Source organism: Pelodiscus sinensis, chromosome 2, assembly GCF_052426305.1.
Source record: "Pelodiscus sinensis isolate ZL-2025 chromosome 2, ASM5242630v1, whole genome shotgun sequence".
In the NCBI taxonomy this organism is placed as follows: domain Eukaryota; kingdom Metazoa; phylum Chordata; order Testudines; family Trionychidae; genus Pelodiscus; species Pelodiscus sinensis.
Genome location: NC_143053.1, coordinates 117,639,915 through 117,653,763, shown reverse-complemented (window position 1 = coordinate 117,653,763; position 13,849 = coordinate 117,639,915). Strand labels below are relative to the sequence as shown.

Below are 13,849 nucleotides of genomic sequence, written 5' to 3'. Positions count from 1 at the left end.
ATTCTTTACTATTGTTTCGACTATTTGCCCGGTACTGAAGTTAGACTTACCGGTCTGTAATTGCCAGGATCACCTCTAGATCCCTTTTAAAATATTGGTGTCACGTTGGCTACCTTCCAGTCATTAGGTACAGAAGCCGATTTAAAGGATAGGTTACAAACCACAGATAACAGCTCAGCAATTTCCCATTTGAGTTCTTTTAGAACCCTTGGATGAATGCCATCCGGTCCCGGAGATTTGTTAACATTAAGTTTTTCTATTTGTTCCAAAACCTCCTCTAATGACACTCCAATCCAGGACAGTTCCTCAGATTCCTCACCCACAAAGGACGGTGCAGATTCGGGAATCTCCCCAACGTCCTCAGCCGTGAAGACTGAAGCAAAGAAATCATTGAGTTACTCCGCAATGGCTTTATCGTCCTTGATTGCTCCTTTTATAGCTCAATCATCTAGGGGACCCACAGGTTTTTTAGCAGGCTTCCTGCTTCTAATGTACTTAAACATTTTGTTATTTCTTTGAGAGTTTTTGGCTAGCTCTTCCTCAAAATCTTTTTTTGCTTTTCTTATTACATTTTTACACTTGATTTGACAGTGTTTATGTTCCTTTCTATTTATCTCACTAGGATTGGACTTCCACTTCTTAAAAGATATCTTTTTGTCCCTCACTGTTTCTTTTACATGGCGGTTAAGCCACGGTGACACTTTTTTAGGTCTCTTGCTATGTTTTTTAATTTGGGGTATACATTTAAGTTGGGCCTCTATTATGGTGTCTTTAAAAAGTTTCCATGCAGCTTTCAGGGATTTGGCTCTAGTCACTGTGCCTTTTAATTTCTGTTTAACTAACCTCCTCATTTTTGTGTAATTCCCCTTTTTGAAATTAAATGCCAGGGTGCTGGACTGCTGAGGTGTTCTTCCCACCACAGGAATGTTGAATGTTATTATATTATGGTCACTATTCCCAAGCGGTCCTGTAACGGTTATTTCCTGGACCTGATCCTGCACTCCACTCAGGACTAAATCGAGAATTGCCTCTCCCCTTGTGGGTTTCTGTACCAGCTGCTCCAAGAAGCAGACATTTAAGCCATTGAGAAATTTTATCTCCGCTTCTCTTCCTGAGGTGACATGTATCCAGTCAATATGGGGGTAATTAAAATCCCCCCATTATTATAGAGTTCTCTATTTTGGTAGCCTCTCTAAGCTCCCTCAGCATTTCAATGTCAGTATCACTGTCCTGGTCAGGTGGTCGGTAATATATCCCTACTGCTAATTTCTTATTATTGGAGCATGGAATTACTATCCATAGCGATTCTATGGAACATGTTGATTCACTTAATATTTTTATTTCATTTGATTCTACATTATCTTTCACATACAGTGCCACTCCGCCACCCACCTGGCCTGCTCTATCCTTTCTATATATTTTATATCCCGATATGATTGTGTCCCACAGATTTTCCTCATTCCACCAGGTTTCAGTGATGCCTATTATGTCAATCTCCTCATTTAATACGAGGTACTCTAGTTCACCCATCTTATTAGTCAGACTCCTAGCATTTGTGTACAAGCACTTTAAAAATTTGCCACTGCTTATTTGCCACTACAGTTTTCCTTAATGTAATGGTGACCATAAGCATGTCATGGTTTCCCCATTTGTAAAGTGTGTGTGTGTGTGTGTGTGTGTGTGTGTGTGTATGTATATATATATATATATATATATATATATATATATATATATATATATATAAAGTGAAGCTGGCAGACCAGGTGCTAGCTCATGCTAAGGGCCTAAAGCATCATTTGAACATTTACAAAGGCATATCCTGTGTTTAAGGTAAATATTTAAGGGTTTGCTCTGTAATTGTAAAAGTGTTTGCTCAAACTGTAAGTCTTCCTTACCTCCCAGGAGAAAAGCACTACCAAATACGAGTTTGCCACAGGACGTGTTATCTCCTGCCCATTGAAAGATGGCCCCCATAAAAGACACCAGAGAAATTATTGTGGAACATCAGAAGACAAAGACTTGGTTGACTGTTTCTCCCACACCCGTGAAGAGGAGATGTGCACAAGGACTCATTCCATCAGCTTGAATTCTGGAGGAAGGGAATAAAACTCCCCAACAAAAACAAAATAGATTTCTGTGCTGGTTAGGAGGGCTAGATTTCTATGCCTAGGCATGAGAACCTCTAGATTGGGTTAGTCCTATAGGACATATAGAGCTTGCATATTACAACAGCCTCTATTACCCAGGATGGTTTGTGTGTGTTTGTATTAGGGATGTGGAAGTGTAACCATGTGCACGGTTAACCAACCAGCCCGGGCTGCATGGTTCCATACAGCCCCAACTCCACTCCGCGCTACCACCTCTGTATCAGAGGCAGCTGCACAGAGGGACAGGTAAAGCCCGTATGTGCAGGGAGCTGGCTTAAAGAGGCTTGAGCAGCCTACCCCCATGTATAACTACTGAAATTTGCAGCAGTTACATTTCAACATCCCTAGGGTATAACCTGCTATAATCTTGTAAACAACTCATTTCTTTTCCTTAGTTTACTGTTTCTCAAACTGAGGTCCATGAATGGCTACCTGGGAGTCCGCGGGCTTTACTGATCAATTCCTCCCTCCCAGTGCCTCCTGGGCCCAAAACCGAGCACTAAGGCAAGTGCCCTGGTTCCATATGGCTCCCAGAAATGGGAACCAAGTGTCTGTGGTCTCTAAGTGCAAGGACAACCGAGGCTCCGAAGGATGATCCTGCCCAAGTGCTGGCTCCGCAGCGCCCACTGGCAGGGAAGCATGACCAATGGGAGCTGCTGGGGATACACCTGTGGGTGCAAGGGCAGCGAGTGCAGCCTTCCTGGATGCCTATGCATTCATTTAGAGGCTTCAGGAACCTAGCAGCTGTTTCTTGAAAGCTGCAGTATGTACTGTCAGGGCCCAGTGGCGCCTCTAATTTTTACATTTGTGTGTGGAATACATTTTGTTATGTGCATCAAGACAAGTGCATTGTGCACCACCAGTAGAAACACGTGGGGCAACTGTGGATGCTCTGCTAATTATCTGGGTGGCGTTTAAATCTCTCCTGGGTGAATGCTCAAGTGCTCAGCTTAAAGGGAACACTGATCTAGGTTGGGGGGGCCCACAGCTTGACTCCAAGTGGGGAAGGGATTGTGGGTGTCCGGCCCCCTGGCTGGGCTCAGGGTGGGGGCAGAGGCAAAGAAACAGGAATTGGATTGTCCCGGGGGGGGGGGGGGGTTCTTCAACTTTCTATTCCTGGAGGAAGTTGTGTGTGTGTCTGTATTGTTATAGACACAATTGCTGACAAATATTTTGAAATAAATTACCAAATTATTGGAACTGTTGTGATTATATTGTGTTATTTTGACAAAAATTGCAGAAATTTAAAATAATGTGCAGAATTTTGAAAAAATTTTGTCAGAGAATTTTTAGATGCAGAATTCTTCTGGGAGTAAAGTGAAATGAGTATGTGGCCTGTCCTTTTGACTGGGAGTAACTTAAATATTGTTGCGCTTTTTGGTGTAAGGGACCATCCATCACAAAGGCAACCTTGCCTGGACAAGATGGCGAGGACTGCCCAAGGGAACTGTCTGTGATTCCATGCTGAGGCTGTTATAATACCTAAGGAATTCACACTTGATATCTGGTGGATGAAAGCTAATTCTAGACCTCACAAGCAATTTGGAGTGTACGCCAATCATAACAGTTTGTTCTGAGATTGGTACTCAGGCTCCTAACCCATTCCAGACAGACTGACACTGGCATAGCCCTGGCAGGATCATATGCCACAGATCAACACAAGCCCCAGACACTGCAAGACCAATAAGGAAGAGAGAGTCTACCAAAGTCACAAGACCAACAAAGAAGTTCAACATAAAGCAGACCAAAAACTCATGTATTGACTGGAAATTGAGGACAGGGCAGAGATGAGGCAGGTGGAAGCTCACAGACTGAAGCTCAGAATACTGGACTGGCAAAAGCAGCTTCCCCAGCAGGTAAGTACATCCTCCACAACACAAGGGGCTAGGAGAAAGTTTGCCCAATTTATAAATAAATTGACTGTATGGATGAAGAGTATCAGTCCACATCTAGGTGACTATAAAGGATACACCGTATCACAGAGGATACGAAGGTGCCCAACTTCCTAACGATTATCATTATGGATTTTTTTTGTCTCGAACTTATTCAGCGCAGGACATATATGAACAGTAAGCACCCTCATTTACACTTGCATCTGATATCTAGGCAATACAATTGAATAGTGTGAGAAACAAACAAGTCCAAGTTCTCAGAGTAGCATTTAACAACTGTACTAATATATAAATAAATCTAGAGGAGAAGATAAATTTAAGTACCATGTTGAAGTCCATGATTTATGCCCTGAATCAGGACATTAACCCAGGTCTGTGATTTAATGTGGCCATTGAGAGCCTTGTGGTTGAATTATGTTGTTAGCTGCTTCTTTGTAATAATTTAAACAATATTAAATAAACTGTGTGGTACTTTATTACTTTTTCCAGCCCCTCATGACTGACAGCACTTTCAAAAGCAGCTCCTCCCTTCCTCTCTCCCTCCCCCCCTGCAACTCAGTCAAGAGTTCAGTGCTTTGTTCATGCCTGGAACAGCTTTGCCTTTCTTCAAAAATATCAGAAAGAAAAGGAATGATGCAGGGCTCCAGAAAACCACCAAAAAACACATTCTGCTGCAGATCAAGCAACTAGCTAACTCAACACAACAACCAACAAAGACCCAAGAAGAGGCAGAAATGGGTACCCTGAAAAGCTGTGCTGAAAGTGACAAACCTCAACCCTGCAAGTCCCAGGCATAACACGAGGCAAGAGGCTACAATCTATTGAAAGATAATGCAAAGGAAAAGAGTTGCTAGCTAATTAATTAAAGTGACCCATTTTATTAATGGACAACTGTTTGCTAAAGAGGAACAAATGAAGGTGACATTCTAAACTCACATACAAAATATGTAAAGAACAAAACAAGAAGAGTTCAAAATACGCTTTTTATCAAAAACCACAAGTAGTTGTGCAGCTAAGATATAAGTAAATGTACCAAAGCTCACTTTTCTTCCTGTATTACTTGTGAGCAACACAGATTCAGAATAGGGGATTTTCTGGCCAACTATCTTTTTGATTTACACTTTTTTGGCTCGATGTGTGCTGTTTCAATATAACCCCTGGCTGCCACACAGCTGAGAGTGTATTAGTCCAAGATACATTCCCTAAAACTCTATTTAGATAGATCGGAACACTATGTAACAAGAGCAAGTTTATTTAGTGGGGGGGGAAGAGGGAGATCTCAGCATCCAACTTTCAGAATAAGTCAGCGCAGCCCTATTTAACAAAGGAAGTTGGGACACCTATATGGGAATTAGCTGTTATGGCCCAAACCTTCTCCCAGTTAAGCCAATGACAAAACTCCCATGGATTCACCTGAGATAAAGATTGAGATAGGATGAAATAATGCTTTGTTTTTCCCATTCCTTTGTAATAAACCAAAACTCAAGAGGTATCTCAATTCTTAAAAAACTCCAGAATTGTAATTATATGGTATTACAGCTTAATGGGAAATATTTGCCAAGCAAACACACACCAACAAAACAAATTATACTTTAAAAACACCCTCTGAAGTCTATTAAAAGTTTTTTTTTATTAAACAAGAGAGCAAGGACCACAGCTGTTTGTTTATCCATTAAAATCAATTTGCCCTACGTGCTAAATTGTTCCAAAGAACACATTTTTTTAAATGTTGTGATAGCCCACAGTGATAAAGGAATAATGCTCTCCGCTCTATTATCAACTTCACAATAAGTTTCAAAAGATTCTCAGAATTTCAATATGGTCGGTCGGTCTCTCTCTCCTCTCCTCTCCCCCATACAAAATGTATTTCAAGATTGCTATCGCTCTGCTTTAGGTAGAAGAGTTTTGTCTAGAACATTGGCTCTCAACCTTTCTAGACCACTGTATCCCTTTCAGGTGTTTGATTGGTTCTGCATACTGCTCAAGTTTAACCTGAGTTAAACTGGTTATATAATCAGACATAAAAACAAACCCCAAAAGTATTACAGCACACATTACTGAAATTTGCTTATTTTCTCATTTTTACCATACAATTATAAAATAAATTAATTGGAATATAACTATTGTACTTGCATTTCAGTGTATAATACTTAGAGCAGTATAAACAAGTTATCTGCATTAAAATTTTCGTATGTACTGACTTTGCTAGGTACTTTTTACAAAGTCTGTTGTAAAATTAAGCAAATATCTAAATGAGCTTAGGTGCCCCCTAGAATACCTGTGTACCCCCAAAGGTTTCATACTTCCCTGAATGCAAACCACTGCTCCAGAGCAGTGGTTTGCAACCTTTTTTATTTGTGGACCCCTAAAAATTGCAAATGGAAGTGTGAACCCTTTTGGGAACCAGAGCCACCAACTCCAAAGCGGACCTCTGTGGGTTCACAAACCACAGACTAAAAAACATTGCCCCATAAAACATATACATAGCTCAGTCCTCGGTCAGAGCAGAAGCAAATCTGGCCCAAACACAACCTCAGATCTGCAGTTTTATATCACATCACACTAGACAGTGTGTGTGAGGGAAGACATTTTTGAACCATTATGCTTGTGAATTTTTCTGGGGTTTATTTGCTTGTCCTGTATCTGGTTGCTTTTTTCATATATCACTTTGAGATACATGCTGAAAAACTTAAATGATTTCCAATAACTGACATGAGCAAGAGCAACCATGCTTGATGAGTGCATGTCTAGTTGAGGAAAGTAATGCAGCACAGTTAATCCAAACAGAGTTCCCATGTGAGAACTATTTTTTGCTCAGCTTTGGGGGTTTGAGATTAAGGGAACTGCTATCATGATGTAACATTTTTGTTTTATATCTCATAAGCTACAGTTGTTTACTAGTATCAATGAGAATTGTACAGAGATGGCACAAAAGAGTTTTGCACCACTAATATATTAAAAATATATCACGTGAAAAGGCAAAGTGATCCTGTACATTTGCTAATTAGAATATATGGAAATACTTCCACATCAGAATTCATTGTAGTTTTAACTATAAGTCATATTTATATTTTACAGGATGACTATGTAATACAGAGCAAGAAGTATGCAATTTTCCTTTTGACTAGGATGATTTCTATACCTAAAATGCAAGTCTTCTTTTATTCCTTCATTAAATACATAGCTAGAAATAAATTTATCACAGTGCATACCAGTTGTGTGACTTTCAAATCTACATTACTCATTGCCACCCTCAACAACTTTTGCAGAAAAGTAGCTTGTTGTGTAATCTAAAACTGATCTACTTAGTATGCTGCATTGGTACAGAGGCAGTCATAACTTGAGATTCTCTGTTTAAAAGTGTTGTAAGAACATAAGAACAGCCATAGTGGGTCAGACCAAAGGTCCATCTAGCCCAGTATCCGGTCTGCTGACAATGGCCACTGCCAGGTTTCCCAGAGAGGGTGGACCGAAGACAATGATCAAGCAAATTGTCTCCAGCCATTCACCTCCAGCCTTTGACAAACAGAGACCAAGGGCACCATTCCTTATCCCCTGGCTAATAACCTTTTATGGACCTAACCTCCATGGCTGTGTCTAGACTGACCGCTTTTCCGGAAAAACTTGCCAGCTGTCTACACTGGCCGCTTGAATTTCCGCAAAAGCATTGACGATCTCATGTAAGATTGTCAGTGCTTTTGCGGAAATACTATGCTGCTCCCGTTCAGGCAAAAGTCTTTTTCCGAAAAACTTTTGCGCAAAAGGGCCAGTGTAGACAGCAGAGATTTGTTTTCCACAAAAAAGCCCCGATCGCGAAAATGGCGATTGGGGCTTTTCTGCGGAAAAGCACGTCTAGATTAGCCATGGACGCTTTTCCGCAAAAAGTGCTTTTGCAGAAAACCATCCTGCCAATTTAGACGCGCTTTTCCGAAAATGCTTTTAATGGAAAACTTTTCCGTTAAAAGCATTTCCGGAAAATCATGCCAGTGTTGACGTAGCCTATGAGTTTATCTAGCTCTTCTTTAAACTGTTATAGTCCTAGCCTTCACAGCCTCCTCTGGCAAGGAGTTCCACGGATTGACTGTGCGCTGTGTGAAAAAGAACATTCTTTTATTAGTTTTAAACCTGCTACCCATTAATTTCATTTGGTGTCCTCCAGTTCTTGTATTATGGGAACAAATAAATAACTTTTCTTTATTCACCCTCTCCACACCAGTCATGATTTTATGTACCTATCATATCCCTCCTCAGTCTCCTCTTTTCTAAACTGCAAAGTCCCAGTCTCTTTATCCGCTCCTCATATGGGACCCGTTCCAAACCCCTAATCATTTTAGTTGCTCTTTTCTGAACCTTTTCTAATGCCAAAATATCTTTTTTGAGGTGAGGAGACCACATCTGTACACAGTATTTCAGATGTGGGCGTACTATAGTTTTATATAGGGGCAGTAAGATATTCTTCATCCTATTTTCTATCCCTTTGTAAATAATTCCTAGCATCCTAATTGCTTTTCTGACAGCCGCTGCACACTGCGTGGACGTTTTCAGGGAACTACAGTAACCCCAAGATGTCTTTCCTGATTAGTTGTAGCTAAATTAGCCCGTCATATTGTATGTATAGTTAGGGTTATTTTTTCCAATGTGCATTACTTTACACTTATCCACATGAAATTTCATTTGCCATTTTGTTGCCCAACCACTCAGTTTGGTGAGATCTTTTTGAAGTTCTTCACAGTCTGCTTTGGTCTTGATTACTTTGAACAGGTTAGTATCGTCCGTGAACTTTGCCACCTCACTGCTTACCCCTTTCTCTAGATCATTTATGAATAAGTTGAATAGGATTGGTCCTAGGACTGACTCTTGGGGAACACCACTAGTTACACCTCCCCATTCTGAAGATTTACCATTTATTCCTACCCTTTGTTTCCTGTCTTTTAACCAGTTCTCAATCCATGAAACAATCTTCCGTCTTATCTCATGACAACTTAATTTACATAAGAGCCTTTGGTGAGAGACCTTGTCAAAGGCTTTCAGGAAATCTAAGTATACTGTATCTACTGGATCCCCCTTATCTGCATGTTTGTTAACCCCTTCAAAGAACTCTAATAGATTAGTAAGACATAATTTCCCTTCACAGAAACCATGTTGACTTTTGCCCAACAAATTATGTTCTTCTATGTGTCTGACAATTTTATTCTTTACTGTTGTTTCAACGAGTTTTCCCAGTACTGATGTTAGACTTACTGGTCGTAATTGCTAGGATCGCCTGTAGACCCCTTTTTAAATATTGGCGTTATGTTAGCAGTCTTCCAGTCCTCAGGTACAGAAGCTGATTTAAAGGATAGGTTACAAGCCACAGTTAATAGTTCTGCAATGTCATGTTTGAATTCTTTCAGAACCCTTGGGTGAATGCCATCCGGTCCCGGTGATTTGTTACTGTTAAGTTTTTCAATTTGTTCCAAAACCTCCTCTAATGACACTTCAATCCGGGACAGTTCCTCAGATTCATCATCCACAAAGGACAGTGCATGTTTGGGAATCTCCCTAACATCCTCACCCGTGAAGACTGAAGCAAAGAAATCATTTAGTCTCTCCGCAATGGCTTTATCGTCCCTTGATTGCTCCTTTTGTATCTCGATCGTTCAGGGGCCCCACTGTTTTTTTAGCAAGCTTCCTGCTTCTAATGTACTTAAACATTTTGCTATTACTTTTTGAGTTTTTGGCTAGCTGTTCCTCAAAATCTTTTTTGGCTTTTCTTATTACATTTTTACACTTGATTTGACGGTGTTTATGTTCCTTTCTATTAACCTCACTGGGATTGGACTTCCACTTTTTAAAATATGCCTTTGTATCTCTCATTGCTTCTTTTACATGGTTTAGCCAAGCCACGGTGGCTCTTTTTTAGATCTCTTACTTTGTTTTTTAATTTGGGGTATTCATTTAAGTTGGGCATCTATTATGGTGTCTTTGAAAAGTTTCCATGCAGCTTGCAGGGATTTTACTCTAGTCACTGTACCTTTTAATTTCTGTTTAACTAACCTCCTCATTTTTGCATAATTCCCCTTTTTAAATTAAATGACAGAGTGTTGGATTGCTGAGGTGTTCTTCCCACCACAGGAATGTTAAATGTTATTTATATTATGCTCACTATTCCTAAGCGGTCCTGTAATAGTTACCTCCTGGACCAGCTCCTGTGCTCCACTCAGTACTAAATCGAGAATTTTCTTTCTACTGTTTGGTGACAACCACAAACTAATTCTGGAAAGATTTTATGTCTTTTCATTAGCCCACTGGACGCGTAATGCTTGAGAGATTAGTGCTAGCGGTGAAAACTGTGTAGATTAGTATAGTAAATCAGCAGCGTGTAGACCCTGTGTCCTATTTCTTGACCCTTGTGACTTTGTAACTTAAAATGTATTCAAATACAAACCTGAGATAAAAATATGTATTGAAGTAGGCAGGAATGAGGAAGAAAGGAAAAAGGGTTCAGGTTTTCAAGACATTAATTCAAAGAGTACATCAGGACAGGAAGCATGGGATTTATTCAAGGGTTGGTAGCTAATGGGTTATTGATTGCTTTTGCTTCTGGATGTGTGGGTTCAAATGCTTCATGACAGATCTAATGGCGCCAACCTATTTTTCCATGAACTGTGTCCAGTGTATGCATATTCAAAACGGTCATCAAAATTAGCAATACTGCCCACTGAGTATAGGAGGGGCCCGGAATTACTTGAACAAGGGAGGTTATGAGTTAAGGATTCAGGTTCAATGACACAGCTGGGTGTAACTTTCAACCAATACCTGCCAGTAATACACCTCCTTCGTGCCAGTCCCATTATATGATGAATTAGAAAAACAAACAAAGAAACTGGCAATCAGGAAGTAGATAAGGGTTCAGAAGCATGTGACCCACACACAGGCTACTTGCTACCTGGCCTTTCCCTCTTGAATATCTGAGCATAAGTTTAAGGGAGGCGACCGTCCTCCTCCGGAGGAAAGGATTCCTTGGTCAAACCCACTTTGCATATTTTATCCCCCAGCTTGTGCAGCCCCTCAGCTCAACCTACGCAGTTGGTGAGGTGGGCTTACAGTACTGAGGGTGGAAGAGCAAGTGCTGGAATTAGGGGTGGCCAGGCACCCGGTGGCTTGAAGTGGCTGCCATCATATACAGGGTTTTACAGCTCATAGCACTCAGCACCCTCACTGCCCAGGGCCCGGCTTGGAAAGGGGCAGATGAGCAATGGAAGGGGGTGGCCCAGTCTCAAACCATATTTCTTACTTTGAGAGCTGAAGCAACAAGCCCGGAGGTGCCGGGTCTATGAACTGCCAAGCCGAGAGCTGCGGGGCTGCTCAGCCGGGGCACACATCAACGACTGCAAATAAGCCAGAGGCCCCAGGAAGTAGCCACCAGAAATGCAGAGGGGAGAAGGGAGCAGCACACGCGCGGGTTCCCGAGGCAGGCGGTGCCCGGGGGCAGACACCCTCTCCCCTTACCTTGCTCACGACGTTGTGGGCGAGCCCGGCTCTGATCCGGTACTGCCACTCGTGGCAGTGGCACTGGCTGACGTTGTCCCCCGGCGGCGGGGTGGGCAGCGCCGGGGGCCCCAGCATCCCGCCGCTGTGGCTGTGGTTAGCGAAGCCCCGGGTCAAGGGGCTAGTCCCGTTCCCCTGCCCGTCCGCCTCCCGGCACCAGAAGTCCGGCTGGTCCAGCAGGAAGGAGTCCGAGAACTGGCTGAAGCCGATGAAAAGGGCCGGGATCCAAGTGAGCAGCACCAGGGTCCGCTGGTACCCGCCGCCCAGCCCCCCGAGGAAAGGCAGCACCGAGCCATCGTAGTCCAGCAGCAGGGGGCTGCAGGAGCCGGCGGCTGCCGGCGGCGGCGGCAAGGGCTGGATCTCCGCGGCCGGTGGGGGAGCCGCCGCCGCCGAGCCCGCCTCCCCGGCCGGCAGGGACCCGTTCTCCTCCGGCAGCTGCCGGCCTCCGCCAGCCGCGTCGCGTCGCCGGTCTATCGCCATGCGGGAGCCTCACATAGAGCGGCGGGGGGCGGCAAGGCGCGGGGGAGGCGCCCCACAGCTAGCGCGGCCCCGCGGGGCAGGGCGCTCCCGGACCCCCTGCGCCAAGCCGCGCGCGGCCCACACACCCCCCGCAGCCGCGGCGCGCTGCGAAAAGCCGCCCCCGCTGCGCCTCCCCTGCCCCCGCAGCCGCTACAGGTCCCGCGGGCAGCACCGGGGCAGCGGCTCGGCCGGGCAGAGCTCCCGGCACCGCCTGGCTGGCTCCTGCCCGCCCCTCGCCCCGCGCATCTGGCTCCGCGCCACGGGGGCGACTCGCCCAGCCCGGGGCCCGCCGGCCTGCGGGAGAAGCCCCGGGAACAGCTCGCTCCTGTGCCTGGCGGCGCCTCTCCCGCGCCTGCAGCTCCCGCCGCACGTACCCAAGGAAGGGGGCGGGCAGCGCGCCCGGCTCAGCAGCCCCGACCTGCAAACCCGCCCCGGCCCAGGTAACAGCGGCAGCACCTGCGCTCGCCGCCGCGCTCTCAGCAGCAGCCGGGCGCCCCCTGCAGGGAGCCGGCGGACCCAGCCCTTCCCCCACCCCGGGCACCTCCGCCGGCCGGCAGCCGAGCGAGCTCAAGCCCTGCTCGGCAGAGGGGGCGGGGAGAGCCTGCGCGCTCCCTGGGCACCCGGCCTGATCCCGTGAGCTCGTCCGCCTCCTGCAGCGGCTCCGGCCAAGGGGGCCAGTCTCCCGAGGCCGCTAGGAAAGTGGAGGGTTTAAGAGCCTGCGCTAAACTGCAGCAGGGTTTGGCTCAGGCAGGAGGCGGTGGATATGGTGTCAGCCAACAGCAGCAGCAGGGTGGCTGGGGAGGCTGCAGGGTGGGGGGGAGGGAGCTGGGGATTGAGGTTCAGCGACCGAAAGATCGATGACTCTCCCCCCGACCGCTTTGGTTCCTCTCCAGTTATCCCCAGCTTAAAGAAATCGGAGTGGGTCTTCGTGCTAGACTGCCTTCTCCAGACCTTTCACTTGAGCGGACCCGAGAGAGTATTCGGTTTGCCTAGGATTAAGATATCAGGCTGATCTCTTAAAGCAAATTAAATGTACATAAGCCAGTGGTTTGTTTGCTGCGATTTGATAAAAGAGATGCCTTTATCCCCTATGAATTGAATATGACGTTTGTTATTGTAAGGCTACAAAAGGGTAGAGTTAAAATGAATGCAGTCTAATAACACTCCATTCAACCTGTCAGGCTAGTCACACTACTGCAGCAAAGGTAGTGCTGTAGTTTACATCATGTATATCATCCGGGAAGATCACCAGCACCCTTTATAAATTATAACTTCTTTCACCCACCACTGGAATGCAGCCAGCTCTGGGGTAGGATGGAAATGCACTGCAAAGGTGTTGGATAACAGTTGTTACATTTGGCATATGTCCTTGTAAATGAGTTCTGTGAACATATTTACACCACAACACTTTTCAGCAAAATATGCAAAGCCCTTCACAATTAACTCATTTATTAGTGATAAGAGCAAGATGGGCTTGACCATGAAAAACAGTTAACAAGGTTATTCTTTGTTCCTTTCTAATTAAAAGAGGGGCAGTAGCTGTTACACAATCTTGATCTAGAGTAGTGTGGTTATTTCTAGGTTAATTTACTCTCTTATGTCTATTCAGTAACATAAGAGTCCAGCAGCCTCCTGGTTCAGAAAAACTATGGGTACGTCTAGACTGGTAAGATTTTGCACAAAAGCAGCCGCTTTTGCGCAGAAACTTGCCAGCTGTCTACACTGGCCGCTTGAATTTGCGCAAGAGCACTGACTTTGTAA

At 44.6% G+C, this 13,849-nt stretch overlaps 1 protein-coding gene across 2 annotated transcripts in view; it reads right to left on the bottom strand.

Annotated features, from left to right (window-relative positions):
* The window catches only part of SLC22A23 (solute carrier family 22 member 23), a 183,360-nt gene extending 170,549 nt beyond the window's left edge, over positions 1-12,811 (bottom strand). Inside the window, exon 1 of one of the 2 annotated variants that reach the window (XM_075921326.2) lies at positions 11,531-12,811. In XM_075921326.2, the coding sequence (XP_075777441.2) occupies positions 11,531-12,049 (519 nt within the window). In that variant the 5' untranslated portion in view covers positions 12,050-12,811. The remainder of the gene's footprint in view (positions 1-11,530) is intronic. The other variant, XM_075921327.2, reaches the window with a different exon arrangement.
* Positions 12,812-13,849: the final 1,038 nt, after the last annotated feature.